At 40.4% G+C, this 18,435-nt stretch overlaps 1 protein-coding gene across 1 annotated transcript in view; it reads right to left on the bottom strand.

Moving 5' to 3' along the window:
- Positions 1-18,435, bottom strand: part of SCFD2 (sec1 family domain containing 2) — a 207,087-nt gene that overhangs the window by 27,479 nt on the left and 161,173 nt on the right. The window contains exon 6 of the mRNA XM_060778518.2: positions 3,230-3,375. Coding sequence (XP_060634501.2) covers positions 3,230-3,375 — 146 coding nt within the window. The remainder of the gene's footprint in view (positions 1-3,229; positions 3,376-18,435) is intronic.

Below are 18,435 nucleotides of genomic sequence, written 5' to 3'. Positions count from 1 at the left end.
CACCATCAAAGCCTTGGCAGACCGTGCAAAAAGAATCTGTGAACCCCACCTCCTCCAAGATGAACTGAACCACCTCAACTGGGCTCTACAGGCCAATGGATACTCCACCTCAGACATCAGAAGAGCTGCAAGACCAAGAACAAGCCACAAGAGTAAAGATGAAGATCCACCCAGAGGAAAAGTGTTCCTGCCATACATCAAGGGAACCACTGATCGCATAGGGAAGCTGATGAGGAAACACAACATACAACAATCTACAAACCCACCAAGAAAATCCAACAAATGCTACGTTCAGCAAAGGACAAGAGGGATCCTCTCACCTCTGCAGGAGTCTACCGTATACCATGCAGCTGTGGACAAGTCTACATAGGGACCACCAAACGCAGCGCCCAAACAAGAATCCAGGAACATGAAAGGCACTGCAGACTACTCCAACCAGAGAAATCAGCCATAGCAGAGCACCTGATGAACCAACCTGGACACAGCATTTTATTTGAGAACACAAAAATGCTGGACCACTCTCACAACCACCATGTCAGACTACACAGAAAAGCCATTGAAATCCACAAACATGTGGACAATTTCAACAGAAAGGAAGAAACCATGAAAATGAACAAAATCTGGCTACCAGTATTAAAAAATTCTAAAATTAAAACAGCAGAGAGAAAAACAGGCAGGGACATCTAATCATCTTTCAAGAAGAGTTTGCTCCAGGCACAGTCAGCCCACTGTATGCTAATCAAGGTGGTCAGTTGAAAAGATTCACACCTAGCCCAACTTACAAAAGCCTTTTGTCTCACCCTGGTCATTCCACAGATATATAAACCCCTTTTTTCCCAGCTCCAGCAGACCTCACCTCTGAGGAAGCTTGCCATAGATGCAGGCGAAACGTCAGGAGAAATGCCTCTAGAACATGGCCATATAGCCCGAAAAAACCCACAAGAACTGAAGGAAATTGTTGCAGCTCTTTTGATTCATCAGAACTGTCCAGTCCATGGAGAATTTCCATGAAAAAAGAGAAAGAAGCAATTGTAGTCAATGGGCACAAGTATGATAACGCTACCTAGAACATTAGGGGAAGAAATGCCAGTCCTAGAGATCAGATAATATAAGAAGCACTGCTTTATGTGAAAATTCTAGCTTCTTTCAATAACAACATTTTCTTCATCTTGCCTATCATTACTGCAGGCAATAATAATGAATGACAAGCATTTCAATAGTAAGTATTATAATGTACATGTCCCATTTGTGGCAAAAAAATATTTAATAAAACCACTATTCTAGGAATGTCAATCTTCGGTTTTCTTAGAAAACAAATTGAAGAGCTGTGCTGTGCAAATGATAAATGGAAGTGCCATTTAACTCAGATAAAAAAAAAGAAACCGAATGAGCATAGAAGCACTCAAATAAAACAATTCTGAGAAAAATGATTTTTCTAATGCAATTATAACCTTAAAAACACATTTTCCCCATGTCTGTGTTGTCAAAGATTTGGAGCTTCGAAAATGTTTATTACAGTGTTTTAAGGACAACCTCAGTGACCTGAGGCACAGGTATTTTTTAAATGCTAATGATAAATGCCGTTATTTATTATGCTTATTTTATATGGTTTATGTAATGTGTTTATGCAATGTGCTGTTTTATTGTTTATTTGCTTGGGTTGGGGGTATGATGTTGTGCTCTTTTATTATTAAATTTTTGTTTTTAACCATTTGTTCACCGCTTTGAATCCCACCTGTGGGAGAAAAACGGTTTTAAATACATAAATAAATAATGATAAATATAAGTCTTTTATACAGTCACTTAACTTTGTGTCTTCTTAAATACATTATAACTGTACCCTCAATCTGCTTCTGAAACGATAAGGGGATGACTGGTCCCAAAAGTTAACTGTGTATCCAGTAATCATCTTCCTTGATTCTATAATTTGCTGAATTTTATGTTTTTGCCCTGTTTCCCCTTCTGCTCCCTCACCCCTATTGTGCGTCAGTATTTATATTTACATTTTAAATGTACTAAACGTACGAAGTTCGTAAGAAACTGTGACTTTTATTTCCTATGTTGGTCTATGAACGAAATAAAAGATTTGATTTGATCTGACACAATGAAAAAATAAATTCTATGCAGTCACAAAAAAAAAGACATGCTATCCAGATTTAATTGGGGGAGGGAGAGAGACGGAACAGATATTAGCTATACATTTTTTCTGTATGAGAACATATCAATATATCAAATTTGGTGTGCTACAGAACTATCCATCTCCCTTCCTGTATCCACCAGTGTAGAAAGGTTAGAAAAATTAATAGCTATTCATGACAAGAATTAGAAGGAACATAAAATATATAAACAATTGTATTTTCATCAAAGACAACTTGACTGGGACATCTTTTCAAAAAATTAATTTGTATAAGCAGGGTATAACTTATCGCCATTACATTACAAAAGTACATTACATTACAGAAGTATCAAAGAAAGAAACTCAACCAATACAAGAAGAAAAATGTACATTCCCTTTTGATATGTATTTTCTACTCTTTTCTAATCTCATTCTAGTTTCCTATTTATATCTATCCGCCTTTTTTCCCTCCTCCCCCTCCCCCTTCTCTCCGGGAACAGTTGTAATTCTATTTTAGCTGTTTTTTCCATTTGTGTGATCATGAAGATAGTCTGATTCAGTTCCTTGTATTTTCTTTTTCTCCTTACTCGGACTTGCTTGGGACATCTCATTGGCTGCTGTTAATGACAAAATGTTAGATTCAATGGGCTTCAGGAACTGTTTTGATGAATTAGACCAGTGATTCCCAAATTCTGGTCTTTCGGGTTTCATCTGTCAGAATCTCTGACCATTGGCCAAAGTGGCTGAGGCTGTTGGGAGTTGTAGTCCAAAACACCTGGAGGACCAGAGTCTGGGTATCACTTGCTTTCTTCACTACCTTAAAAGTGGCCTTTCTGGAAATGGTTGATAAGTTCCTAGCAATTTACTATGTGGGGTTTTGGGGGGAGAGAGGTAGATTGATGGCAATACTAGGCAGATGGCCACCTCATAGCTGCCATTATTCAGCATATTTCAGATTAAGTAATTACTTCCAAGAATATCTGAAGGCAAGGCTTACTATACGAGCACATAAAGGAGCAAAATGTATTTACATTACAACATTATAAAATCAATCACTAAACATGATTTAATAAAAATGCAGTACACTAATAAGAAAAATCCATATTGACTTGCCTGTTGGGTATGGCTTCCTGGGGTATGTACAGAATTAAACTGTTTCATATGTGTCCGCATTCTCATAACATCCCTGAGGACCTTAAAGATGTCATTCACTATGGGCACAGCCTTCTGAAATGTCAGATCAAGGGCCGATTCACAACCTGAAAATAACACAGAGACACATTTGCTGGACTGAGGAAGAAGAAGGTGAGGGGGAATAGACTGGTGGAAAATAATAACTTGAGTATCCTCTGTCTTCCATATGGTAGTCTGCAAATCTCCCATGAAAGACAGCCACTATTTTGGATCATACATATGACAACTTAAGACAAGTAGCTCTAAATTCTGTTCTATGACGAAGACAGTGGAAATGTCTGCATTGCTTCTTGTGAAAAGAATTTTGAAACAGATTCACAAATCCAGCAATGCAGTGTTTGGCTTTAAAAATGTGAACTTCTTTTTTGGCATCATTGCAGAGGGAACTGAAAATGAAACTGCCAGTACTAAACAGCAATTGTACAAATTCATGATGCAACCACATCTGGAATACTGTGTACTGTTCTGTTCAGTTAACCTAAAAAAGGACAGTGCGGAGATGGAAAAAGCGTAGAACTAAACATCTAGAATAATCAAGGGTCTGGTGAAAATCCTCTGTGCAGAAAGGTTACATATGCTGGGGCTGTTTATTTTAGAAAACAAGGTAAGAAGGGGGTTACGATAGGAGTGAATAAAGGTAAACATGAGGTAGAGCAAGTAGGTAAGATACAAGTTCTCATTTTCTCATAATACTCTGGATCAGCCATGGAAGCAAATGATAGGAGACTCGGGTTAAAAGGTTTTCCCCTGACATTAAGTTCAGTTATGTCTGACTTTGGGGACTGGTGCTCATCTCCATTTCTACGCTGAAGAGCTGGTGTTGTCCGTAGGCACCTCCAAGGTCATGTGGTCAGCATGACTGCATGGAGCGCCGTTTCCTTCTCACTGGAGCAATACCTATTATCTACTCACATTTGCATGTTTTCGAACTGCTAGGTTGGCAGAAGCTGGGGCTAACAGCGGAAGCTCACCTCGCTTCCTGGATTTGAAGCCGCAACCTTTCGATCAGCAAGTCCAGCAGTTTAACCAACTGCGCCACCGGGGGCTCCTCTAGATCAGCCATGGAACCAAATGGTAGGAGACTCAGGGCAAAGAAAAGGAAGTACTGTATATACTCAAGTATAAGCCTAGTTTTTCAGTCCTTTTTTTAGGCTGAAAAGGTCTCCCCGGCTTATACTCGAGTCAATATTATTTATTATTTTACTTTGTTGTTGTTGTTATTATTATATTTATTATTTTATTATTGTTGTTATTATTACATTTATTATTTTACTCTATTTATTATTATTGGAGGACATGTAAGCATATTTACATTGAAGAAGGTTAGAATAATGGTTTAATCAGAGTTGGACAGTCTTATCTTGAACTACAGTTTTATGTAAATATTCAAAACATTTAACCTACTGATGTCTAAATTAATATAATTTTATTGGTATCTATTTTTATTTTGAAATTTACCAGTAGCTGCTGCATTTCCCACCCTTGGCTTATACTCGAGTCAATACATTTTCCCAGTTTTTGGTGGTAAAATTAGGTTCCTTGGCTTATATTTGGGTCGGCTTATACTCGAGTATATACGGTACCTTTTCACAGAGTGTACAGTTAACCTGTGGCATTTAGTGCCACGAGATGTAACTATGGTTGTCAAACATAAAGTACATCTTGGTGACATCTCCCGTAATCTCTATCCAAAAAATTGTTAAAGCATGTAATTTATTAAAGTCTCATTTCCAGGCAGCCTGTTTTTAGACATGCTTCTAACTACCTGGAACTGCTCTCTTTACATTCTGATTTGAAACATAAATAGGAAAAAATATGGTTCTTTATAGCCCATATTATTCAGACAGTAGATTTTGCATCCTCCTCCACCTTTGACTTGTGAAAGACGTCTTACATCATGTACATGGAAACTTATAGTGCCAGAGAGAATATTTTTTCCATAACATGATAGTATTACATGACATTGTTATGTTTTGACTACAGGTTAAAAACCCACAGGCAAGATGAGATTCTCAGAATGGGGAAAAGCTACTCTATAAGGTTAAATAGATAGGAGCAGCCAGAAGATGAGAGAGTTGGTTTAGTTAGACTGGAATAGCAGGATCCAAGGCAGATCATAAGGAGAAAACATGTTCCAACAAAGCCAACAGCCAAAACGAAATCTTATATCACTTCCTAATTGACTCCCTCTTCATTGAATTAAGGCCTAGAGCTTTGCAGTCTTGATTGATATTAAATTAAGGTCTTGCTGGATGTATCGTTTGTGTTACGGAATGTTTGTTTATAGGTCAAGAGGCCCTTGAAATGGATCAGATTTGAGCAGTTAGTTACTTTGGCATTTTGGCTTGGGTGAAGACTTTAGACTACTATGGACCCTTCTACACTGACCGCTTTTGTGGCCCAATCTGGTGTTCCAGGTGCCAGATCAGACCTGCATGGTGTTCAGATAGGGACTGCTGGAGTTCAGCCTGTGATTGTGTTTCAGCATCAGGGTGCTTTGGATGTGGGAAGTGATGCCAATGAATATCAAGATGGCAATGGTTTGGTCAATGATACTGATGCAGAGAAGGACCAGGAGACCCCTGTGCAAAGTGTAGTTTCCCATGAGAATGTCCCTGAAGGGTGTGGGGACGATGGTATACTCCCTGAATTTTTACCAGAGAGTTCCCAGGATTTGGGGCTTGAAAACATCTGGGCACCTGGCCCAGCTGGGAAACTTAATGAGCAAATAGATAGGAGGCAGGAGATTAGTCAAAACAGGTAGGCTGAACAGTGGCTTCGGTGGTCTGCCAGAATCCGACAGAAAAAGATAAGGGAATCTCAATTAAAGCGAAACCAATTTCTGAATGCTGGGGATAGCTTAACGAGGGGATAATAAAAGTTCCAAGTGTGGGAAATATAGTCAGATGAAGCATTGTTTGGTATCAAGGGAAGTTCTCGTTCTTGTTCATGGAAGCATTGCTGGGAAGATTCTTGTCTAAGTATTTCTTGTTTCATGATTTGGATTTTTGGATTGTATGAATTATATTCACGCCTTATATTAGAGAAGTGTGGACTTTGCTGAACTTTACCCTGGACTATTTTTGCTCCTGCTTATCTTCTTACCTAATTGGATTTACCTATTTCTTTAAAGTGCTTTTTAACTATATTCAATAAAAGGATTGTTTTCCAATCAGTGGTATGGTGTTTACAGTCAGAGGGCTTTTCCTGTCCTGAAGTGCAACAGGGACTCTCTCAACTGTCTTCGAGGTGGGAGGGAGTCCCAACTGTCCAGTTATGCTGAACATGGTTCACAACCACTACCCTACCTGTCTCCCCTTCCACATGTTCCGGCTGTTGCCAGAGTGCCAACAAGTAAACTAAATGAGGTGTGGGTACAATGACAAGTAGCCTCACCAGAGGAGGTGATTTTAGCATCCTTGGACGCCTTCACCCTGTCTGGGGGATGAAGGCCAACGCCGGACATCACACGACATTGTGTGACTTCTGGCACAGGCGACACCCCAACCAGGGTGAAAACGTCACAGGACACTTGTCCAGCAACACAGGAGACTTCCCGTGCTGTGCTGGCTCCAATGCCAGCACTGGGCCTCCCTACAATGGCAATGTTTTTCCCATGTGATTGGGAAAGTGTTGCTGAGAGGGAGCTGTGTGCAGGGCGACAGATTTGCCTTGCTGCTCTCTCTTTCCTCCCCAGAAACCTGGCGAAACGGCACACTTTGCCAGGGCTTTATGATGAGGTCCTATAAATGACAGGAAGATAGCTGTGATTGGTTCCCATTGAGAATCAGCCCGACTGTCTTGAAATCCCAAAAGTCGTGTGACAGACCAAATCCTGGGTCAGGATTCTGGCTTTCCCCCAACTCAGCTTTACCCAGGGCAAGGCTGCATTAAGCTGGATCAGTCCTGTGTTAAGCCAGATCAATGCCATGTGGTGTTTAGCTGCTGTGGGGCTGATGCAACTGAAGGTTGTCCTGTCAGTGTAAATGAGCCCCTGAATCTCAGAGGTCCCAGAGGTTTGGTTGTCCCTCCTGTACCACCATACCAACATCAAAGCTCAAAGTGCAATGGAAACTGGATCAAAATATCGAAGCTAATTTCATTCTTTTTACCCTGTGTATCAGCTCTTATATTCTTTACTTTAGTTTGAATGTATTGATAATTGTGTTGCATAATACATATTAACAATTCCCTTAAATATAATTATTAGGAATTGGATGCACTTTTGGCACACCACCAGATAACATCTAACAATCTTTTCAAAAGTTTTGGGTCTATTCCCAAAAGGCACAAGGCTCCATATGAAATCAGAAGTCAAGAAGAAATCCAATTCATAAAAAGTCTTATCTAAAAAAAGCCAATGAATGGAAGCTAATATTAGAATATCATGACTTCTTTCTTAAAAAGAAGAACATTTCCTTAAATACATGCATGATAATCCCATTGACAAACACCCTGCACTCCAGATGACGTTCAGCAGAACATTTTTAGTAGAGATGTTATCACATTTACATAGAGGTTATGAATCACACGGATAATCTATTTGATGCAAAGAAAAAAAACACTATCTTAAAATAAACTTTTAAGATTAAACCTGTATGAATATCAGGCTCAATATAATAATTTTACCAATATAATCCAGCTCAGGAGATGGAACATTTGTTCAAACTCCAAAATGATGATTCAGACCACTAACCCCCATAGTACTTCATATAGTAATCGCCCCATAGCTAAGTACTGATACTTCCTGCTCCACAAAATTCGTATTTAATCTCAAGAGACTAAAATACACTAGGACTTCTGGAAACATTTTATTAAGCAAGCCAATTGCCCCAATGAAAATCCCAAACACTACAATCCTGAATACATAGAGAGGAAGGTCAGGATGTGAGTGCCTTCTTATGTGAGTGCCTTCAAGTGAACCTATGGGTGATCCCATGAATTTATTAAAAGCTAATTTGCACACACACATACACACACACAACCTCTTTGCTAATTGTACTACCCAGTCACTGATAGCATAATGCTTGCTTCCATTTATTATGAAAGGTCATAACACTCTTGACCCATAGAGTGTGTTTTCTCAAATGGTGTCTTTAATATTTGGACATAGAGAAATCACTTGAAATTTTCCACTATTTATTTATTTATTTATTTATTTATTTATTTATCTATTTATTTATTTATTTGTGTCACTTTTATCCTGCCCATTTCAGCCCGAAGGCGACTCAGGGCGGCATACAAATCGGCAACAATTAGATGCTATATAAAAATAAATACATACATCGGTTAAAAGCAAATTAATCACATCATAATACATGTAAAAAACCATAAAAGCAATAAAAACAATAAAAAATTATAAAACTATGTCTTCCTGTTCAATTCCTCATCCGTTAACATCGTCTTAGCCGTCTCTTGTTCATATTCCAATTTGAATTTATCTGGTCATGCTGAAGTTCCAAACGCTTGCTGAAAGAGCCAAGTTTTCACTCTTTTCCGAAAGGTCAGGAGGGAGGGAGCTGATCTAATATCCCTAGGCAGGGAGTTCGACAGCTGAGGGGCCACCACAGAGAAGGCCCTGTCTCTTGTCCATGCTAGGATTTCAACAGTTTCTATCCCTATCATCAAGCTGAACCTGGACCAATGCACATACCAAATTCATTCGCTTGATACCATTGTGTAATTGTATAAGGAACGTCTAAGCATCACACTCTATTGCTAAACATACTTATAAATTTTCAGTTTCCACCCAAAACACACCATCAAATATATTGTTTACAGCCAACCCCTCAATACATCTGCATCTGCTCAGCTCCACAAGATAGAGAATCAAAACTCTTGAGTTTCTCAAGCATTTCTCAAACTAAAATATCCCCCCTAAAGAGGTAAACGAACAAATCAACAGACAAGATTAATTACCAAGAACAACTTACTATGGAAGAGACTAATAACACAAAATGATGTATTACCCCTAGTGGTCCCCTACGGTCCCCAGCTGAGATTACTCAAATACATAATCAACAAACAACAATCAATCTTGTAGAACAACACAGCCAATAATATCATATGCAATATGAATTCACTTGCTCTTCCTACAATATGATACATATTGGAGAATCCTATGCCATCACTGCCCATCAACACTCAACACTGGACAAAAAGGACAGTTTCTACGTAAGAAGATAAATGGACACAATCAGGACATTAGAAATAGTAATACTTGAAAACCAGATACAGAACATTTCAACTTCCTAGACATACATTACAGTCTCTGAAAAAGGCATTACAGGAAGACTAGATAGAGAATCAGCTCAATGGAATTATATTTACACATTCCAATCCATTAGCATAGATATGAACAAAGAAAATGACTTCATGGCTTGCTTACTTACTTAGGTTGCCTTCATTGTTTAAGTATGATGACCTTCCAAGTGTAGTGTCTTGGTGGTGGATATGTAGGTGATTGTGGAGCCCTATTCTTGACCTGCATGTTCTTTCACTGTGAGGACATTGGTTACCAGGTAGAAAGTGGTCCCGGTCAGGGTTGGCTTGACACACCTTCTTTTGGTATGTTTCTCCTTTTTGCCCTCCATTCATGCTTCTTCAAATTCCACAGCACTGCTGGTCACAGTTGACCTCCAATTAGAGCACTCAAAGGCCAGGGCTTCATAGTTCTCAGTGTCTATGCCACAGTTTTGGGAGTATAGTAATGGTGGGAGATGGTGATCAGTCATCCAGACAACATGGCCAATCCAATGGAGATGACATAGGAGCATCACTTCAATGCTGGTGGTATTTGCTTCTTCCTGCATGCTGACATTTGTTCACCTGTCTTCCCAAGAGATTTGCAGGATTTTTTGGAGGCAATGCTGATGGAATCATTCCAGAAGTTGAGTGTGACGTCTGTAGACAGTCCACGTTTCACAGGCGTATAGCAGGGTTGGGAGGACAATCATTCGCTTTATAAACAAGCGCCTTGGTCTCTCTACAGATGTCCAGGTCCTCAAACACTCTCTGCTTCATTTGGAAAAACTCGCAGAGCTCAGATGGTGTTGTATTTCAGTGCCACTGTTTATTTTTGTGGAGAGGTAGAGGAAATGGTCAATGTTTTCTAATGTTACACTGTTAAGCTGTATTTCTGGCATTGCAGAGGGATTGGCTGGTGACTGCTGGAAGAACACTTTGGTTTTCTCTAAGTTCAATGAGAGGCCGAGCTTCTCGTATGCTTCTGCAAAGGTGTTTAGAGTCGCTTGTAGGTCTTCTTCTGAATGCACACAGATTACCTTATCATCGATATACTGGAGTTCTATAACAGATGTTGTTGTGACCTTGGTTTAGGCTTTCAGTCAGCTGAGGTTAAATGGCTTGTAATCTGTCTGATAGAGGATTTCCACTCTGGTGGGAAGCTTCCCATCAACAAGATGAAATATAGCGATGAAGATGGAAAATAAGGTTGGGGCTATAACACATCCCTGTTTGACACCTGATTCCACCTTAAATGGGTCACTGTGGGAGCCATTGCTGTCCACGACTGTTGCCATCCTGTCATCATGGAGGAGCCACAGGACATTCATACATTTGTCAGGGCCCTGACTCCATGGCACCCAACATATATTAACGTGAGTCCTTGATACTACAGAGGTAATGAAAGGAATTTTCCCAGGGAAAGTTTTAAACCCAAGGAAACTGACTTTTAGTAAGCGGATTTATTGGTTTTGCACATCAACACTAACTGACCACTTCATGTCCTTTGAAAAATTAGGACAAGGTTCATGCTTTGCATCTTTCTGGAGCCTATTACATTTTGCAAAAATAACAACCCAGAGATTCCACCCAAACATAAGGAAGCACTTCTTTTTTAAAAGAGCTGTTCCCAAGTGGAACAAACTGTCTTTGAAGATAGTGGGTTCTCTATCTTTAGAATTCTTTAAACAGAAGTTAGATGGGTATCTTTCAGGAGTGCTTTAGTTTTATATTCCTGCATGCCCGGGGATTGAACTAGCTGCCCTTTCCAACTATGATTCTAAGAAAGCATTTTCCACAACCTTGAGGCAAGTTATTATTTTTAAAATGTTACAACAATTTGCAACCGCTCTCCCTTTCTTTCCATCCTCCTCCCTCCGCTATACCAGCTAATTCAAATGTTTACACTGACATCTTTAGAGGAGGAGGGCATGCAAAAATAGCATCCTCTCTCTTTCTCTCTGCAAATATGTGTATGGAGGATATGTCATAGTGCCAATTTGTTCCTAACACTCAACATATTTTCATTAGAAAACTATAAAATGGTTAGATTGCCCAGTTCTTCTGAGTCATTTGTCAAGATAGAGAAAGGCACTTGACAAAACCATTGGACCGGAGCTTGCAGCTACTTTGAACCTTTGAAAATAAGGCCAGAACATTTCTATCCCTTTGAGAAGAATCCTAAGTAAGTGTTCTTACATTTATAGTGTCCTTGGCTTTATGAAGCTATTTTTGTTTTGCAGTGATGAACTGAAAAAGCTTCTTTCATCTTCAGTCAGGGCATTTCAAACCCTATTTATTTCAAACTTTATTTACTGCATTTGTATACTACCTTTCTCAGCCAAAAGCAACTCAAGGAGGTTCACAGTCGGCAGCGATTCGATGCCATAACAATCTCAGGTACAGTTAAAAACAATGATAAAACACTTATAAAAACCATTCAGCATTAATATATATATAAAAACAATAATCTCTATAAAAACAAATCCTCAATGTCTCCTTACTAAAATTATGGTCCAATTGCATCGTCAGACATTCCATGATTGATTTTCGTCTAATTATGCTCCAGTAGTAAAAGCTTGCTTGAAAAGCCAGGTCTTAACCATCTCGCGTAATGTTAGAAAGGAGGGAGCTGATCTTATATCCCTGGGAAGGGCGTTCCATAGCCGAGGGGCCACCACTGAGAAGGCCCTGTCTCTCGTCCCTGCCAGACGCATCTGTGAGGAAGGCGGGATCAAGATCTGGGCCTCCCGAGATGATCTTAAAGTTCTAGATGATTCATAAGGACAGACACGTTCGGATAGATAAGCTGGACCAGAACCGTTTAAGGCTTTATAGGCTAAAGCCAGCACTTTGAATTGTGCCCAGTAGCAGACTGGCAGCCAGTGGAGCTGGCGCAACAGAGGAGTTGTGTGCTCCCTGTGCTCCGCTCCCATTAGCAACATGGCTGCCGCTCGTTGAACCATATGGAGCTTCCGGACAGTCTGCAAAGGCAACCCCACGCAGAGAGCATTGCAGTAGTCTATACAGGATGTAACCAGAGAGTGGACTACTGTGGCCAAGTCAGACTTCCCAAGGCACAGGCACAGCAGGCGCACAAGTTTTAATTGTGCAAATGCTCTCCTGGTCACTGCTGAAACCTGGGGTTCCAGGCTCAGTAATGAGTCCAGGATCACGCCCAAGCTGCGAACCTGCGTCTTAAGGGGGAGTGTAACCCCGTCTAACACAGGCCGTAACCCTATGCCCTGTTCAGCCTTATGACTGACCAGGAGTACCTCTGTCTTGTCTGGATTCAATTTCAATTTGTTCTCCCCCATCCAGACCATCACAGCGGCCAAGCACCGGTTCAGGACCTGCACAGCCTCCTCAGTAGCAGGTGGGAAGGAGTGACAGAGTTGGATATCATCTGAATACAGATGACACTGTACCCCGAAACTCCAGATGATCTCCCCCAGCAGCTTCATGTAGATGTTAAACATCATGGGAGACAATATAGAACCCCGAGGAACCCCACACGACAATGGTTGTGGGGTTGAACAGGTGTCTCCCAGTAACACCTTCCGAGAGCGACCCTCTAGGAAGGACTGGAGCCTAAAAGAATGGAGCCCCTGATGGCACAATGAGTTAAACTCTTGTGTTGGTAGGACTGAAGGTCAGAGGTCCAAATCCAGGGAGAATGTGGATGAGCTCCCTATGTCAGCTCCAGCTTCCCATGCGGCGACATGAAAGAAGCCTCTCACAAGGATGGTAAAACATCAAAACATCCTGGCGTCCACTGGGCAACATCCCTGCAGACAGCCAATTCTCTCACACCAGAAGTGACTTGTGGTTTCTCAGGTTACTCCTGACATCAACAAAAATTCCCTAAAATGCTTGGATCTAGTTTACCTTATGCATTGCCTCTTCCTGTATAAACTGACCTAGGCTTTGAGAATGTATTCGGAGGCCTTTCTCTGCCTTTGCCAAACGAGTTGTGACCCAAAGAAAGATCTCTTTCCATGATGGCACCTTGCTTGTACCATCTTCCAAGAGAAGAGCACTTGGTATCTAGCAACAGACGAAAAGTCTCCCAGGCTTTATGGTAGTTGGCTGGTAATTTTTATATACAAAACACTTTCAAAGCACTTAACTCACTGACTCATTTAAGATATGAAAATCAAGCTGCTTTGAGCATTATTTTTCACATCCCAGTGCTGAGTCTTTTAGCCTGTCCCCTTTTTGAGGACAGATTTTTTATTAATATGAGTTACATGCTTTTTTTAAACCTTAAACATATGTGCTGTGTGTGTGTGTGTGTGTGGGGGGGGGGGGGGTGTCACATGTTTAAATTATCTGATCTGAAAACCTAGCATTTTTATCCTTGATGTGACAAAAACTGGGGCCATATTGGTTCCTATTGTTTCTGAGTTTACCTAGAAACTCTCCAGCGACCAGCAGCTGATGGCTTGCAAGCAGGTACCAATTCATGGACCATCACTTTGAGCTATTCTCCACTAAAGTATCTGCAACCACTTAAATGGCTAAAAACAAAGCTGTTTTCCATTAGCTAGCCAGTTCCATTCTGCAAAGAAAACTCTAGCTGCTATGTGGTGCTCTAGTGCAAGGACAATGAATTATAAACAACAGAATGAAAAGTGAATAACAAGAATGCCTACTTCTGTTGCAATTCAGAAGAAAAAGGCCAGAGAGGGATCAATAGCACATAAACATCTTCTCCTTTGAAATACACACTGGACTGAACAACACTCTCTCTGGTTCTTGGATGAACAACAGCTTGATAACCTGAGTCATACAAAGCTGACATATTCCTTGACTAAAGTGGTTTTGTAGTTGGCTACAGCAGGTGTGGGCAACATAAAGCATGTACCCTGCATGCACACTGAGTAATTTTATGTAAGTCTTTGAATCCTTTGTGGAATCTAAAAAGGACATGTTTTTACCACCTCTTAAAACTGTTCTAGCCATTGCAGGTCAAGCGATGTGCTTTAGAAGTACTGGAAATTTAAGATTTTCTTACTCAATTTCAAGTGCATTTACCATCTGTCTCCTGCTTATCTTTCATCTCAGAATTCCCTTAGCCTTCCCCCTTGTTCTTTGTCTTCCTATCAAATTCTATGCCTCCTCTCATAGTTTTACTTTTAATTTATATTTGCTATTTATGTAAACTGGATTATAATCCAAAAGGGTAAATATGTGTTTTGCATAATGCCAAGAATTGAGGTTCTTCTAAAACTGTATTAATGCTGGTTAAATCTTAGCAGAAACTTGGCACTGTAAGCTATGACTATCTGAACAAAATGAATCTTAGATTGACATAGAAATTCAGTTCTTAGACTGTTAGGCAAAATAAGAAAATTAAATATTCCTCCCATTTTCTGATTTAACTTAGCTCCTGTGATTACCACAATTTAGAAATGCCTCAGACTGAGCACTGCCATGGAAAATTAAGTATGCACATAAACAGCAAAACGAAATTGCTGGGCCATTAAGGTGAAACCATCAAATGTATTTCTAAGGAGGCTTCCAGAGAACCCTGGAACGGTTTCTAGGAAAGTTTTATAAATAGACCAATTTGGTAGTAGGTTGTTTGAGAGTTCACTGCAAATACACAAAGAACTTTTCTTAGTGATGGCCTCCCGATGGTCTTGAAAGCCCTACATCTATAAAATGTTGACCATTTTAAGATGTACATTTAGAAGAAGAAGGAGAAGGAGGAGAAGAAGAATTTTATTTTTCTACCCCGCCTCCATCTCCCCGAAGGGACTGTCAGAGTTCAGATGATGCCCAGCGGAAGGAATGCTAGATCAGCAGACACCGAGTTGCAAAATAAGGACTCTGCAGGCTTCAAGTTACAAAATAAACTACGTTTACTAAGCACATACATCAGACACGTCTTACTACAGCGAGCTACAATTCAGGAACTAGTCAAAACGAAAGCCTCTTCACATCTGCTTATCTTTTCTTGCTGAGACTGGCTACTCCCTTCTGTTCTCAGCAAGAACAAACCTTATCTTACTTTTCTCAAGTTCACTTACTCACAGCCTCATGATGTAAACATTATGCACAGCATTTCCACTTCACAGTAGCATCCATATTTGCAATACATAGAAGCACATTTAAAACACATACATAACTAAATTAATCCTGACAGAGACTTGGGGCGGCTTACATGGGGTCCAAGCCCAGGCAGAATACAATTAAAATAAAGCAATAACAATTAAAACAGCATAAAACAACATAACAAAAATAGCTAGCAACAGCAATAACAGAAGACTACTTTTGGAGGGGGGGGGGAGGATGAAGAAGAAATAGCTCAACTCTTTTTGATATTGTCCAATGCATGGAGTCAGAAGTACGCCCAGTTTCCTTCTTATAGGCATGGTGCAAATTCTTAAAATGCAGAGAAAACTGGCCAATCTGGAAAAGAAAAACCCTGAAGCAAAACCCAAAGTCATACAAAAAGTTGGAAGTCACATTGTAACATGGTAGAAAATAACATAATACAATGGGCTTCAATTTCTTATTCAGTTAACTGATTCACAGATCCTTTAATTCAAAGACACACTCCCCCGCCCCCGAAACATCTCTAAAAACAGGGTGCATCTTAGGACATCATCACACTAGAACAGTGGTTCTCAACCTCTGGATCCCCAGGTGTTTTGGCCTACAACTCCCAGAAATCCCAGCCACTTTGTTGATGTTCATTTGTTCAGTTGTTTCCGACTCTTCGTGACCTCATGGACCAGCCCACGCCAGAGCTCCCTGTCGGCCGTCACCACCCCCAGCTCCTTCAAGGTCAAACCAGTCACTTCAAAGATGCCATCCATCCATCTTGCCCTTGGTTGGCCCCTCTTCCTTTTTCCTTCCATTTTCCCAAGCATCGTCTTCTCTAAGCTTCCCTTTCTTCTCATGATGTGGCCAAAGTACTTCATCTTGGCCTCTACTATTCTTCCCTCCAATGAGAAGTCGGGCTTTATTTCCTGAAGTATGGACTGGTTGGATCTTCTCACAGTCCAAGGCACTCTCAGAACTTTCCTCCAGTACCACAGTTCAAAAGCATCTATCTTCCTTCACACAGCCTTCCCTATCGTTCAGCTCTCACATCCATAGGTGACTACGGGGAATACCATTGCTTTGACTATGCGGATCTTTGTTGCCAGTGTGATGTCTCTATTCTTCACTATTTTATCGAGATTGGACATTGCTCTTCTCCCATGGAGGAAGCATCTCCTGATTTCCTGGCTGCAGTCTGCATCTGCACTAATCTTTGCACCAGCCACTTTACCAGCTGGATTTCTAGGAATTGAAGACCAGAACATCTGGGGACCCACAGGTTGAGAACCACTGTACTAGAGCATCTATCCACTTTAAATTCAGTTGTTGTCTCTTGCAGAATTCGGAGGTTTTTGGTTTAGTGAGGCCCAGGAACCCTCTGTTGAGCAGCTTAAAGGCCTCTCCCTAAACTACAAAACCCAGAATTCTTCAGGAGGCAGCAACTGTATTTAAAGTGGAGAGATGCTCTAGTGTGATGAGGTCCTTCAAATCGCAGGTGCTATTATATATATGTATTTTCTGTTGGTGGTACTGAAATTAGTGTGCGTCTTAGAAGCAATTGCATCTTAGAATTGATGAAATATGGTAATTTGAAAAACAACATGGATTCCTAGAATGCCTGCCCCTTATTAAAGGTACTCATTTTATTGCCCCCCCCCCCCCCCATCTCTTCCTGCAGACTTTGTTCTTGTTCTTCATGAGTTTTGTTTCAGAGACAAAGGAAATCCTTCTAGATCCTTTTCTTGGTAGATCATGTATAGCTGTCAATGTTATGATGAGGCTGGTGTGATACTAGAAAATATTCAGTATGGACCGAATACAGGCAGTCCCTGAGTTACAAACATCCGACTTACAAATTACTCATAGTTAAAAACTGGGGTGACACAACAGGAAGTGAGAGAAATCTATACCTCGGAAGGGAAATTCACTCCTGGAAGAGTTATTACGGGGGAAATATGTCTCAACTGAAGCTTTGGCTCTAATATCATCTCCAGTGATATTAGAGCAGCTCCCTCCCTCCTGACCTTCAGAAGGAAAGTGAAAACCTGGCTCTGGAGTCAAGCCTTTGGAGATTAATCTATAGTGCAATAATAGCTTCAAAATACATGCAACTGATCTTTGGAACGGCCTTGGATTATGATTGGGGATGGCACGATTTTAATAGTAAATGCAATGTTTTATATGTTTTAATGTGTATTTAATTTTAATTTTTTACTTAATTGCATTCTATCTGTTTGTTGTCCAAAGGCATTGAATAGTTGCCATATGTAAAGCCACCTTGAGTCCCCTTCGGGGTAGAGAAAGGCAGGATTCAAATAGAGTAAATAAATAAATAAATAATTTGCACCAATCCTTTTTTCCATAACAAGCCAAAATCTTTCAAAATCCAATTATTACAGAGACACCACAGAGGGTGTTAATCCTTTCCTTTGCTATCCAAAGCTTTTATACACACACACAAACATGTGTGTGTGTGTGTGTGTGTGTGTGTGTGTGTACACAGACACACACACACACACCAGCCGACCCCTCCCTCACGTTGCTGTGGCCCAGTCTGGTGATCTGGAAAATAAAGTAATTAGAAAGTGTTGGTTTCTAATATATGTAATGTCTTTATGCTTGCGGGTAAACACTATTTCTTACTGTTTCTTTGTCAGTGTTAATGTGGTGGTTGTCTGATTTGCCTACTCTGGAACATACAACATATAATTGCCCTTCTGTAGAGGTCCCTTTCAATTCTATGATAATATATCTGTGTGTGTATGTGTGTAAATCATATATATCTATCTATATCTATGGCTGGATGGCTCTTTGTTAGGAGGGCTTTG

Source organism: Anolis sagrei, chromosome 5, assembly GCF_037176765.1.
Source record: "Anolis sagrei isolate rAnoSag1 chromosome 5, rAnoSag1.mat, whole genome shotgun sequence".
Lineage (NCBI taxonomy): Eukaryota > Metazoa > Chordata > Lepidosauria > Squamata > Dactyloidae > Anolis > Anolis sagrei.
This window is presented reverse-complemented; position numbering and strand designations above follow the sequence as displayed.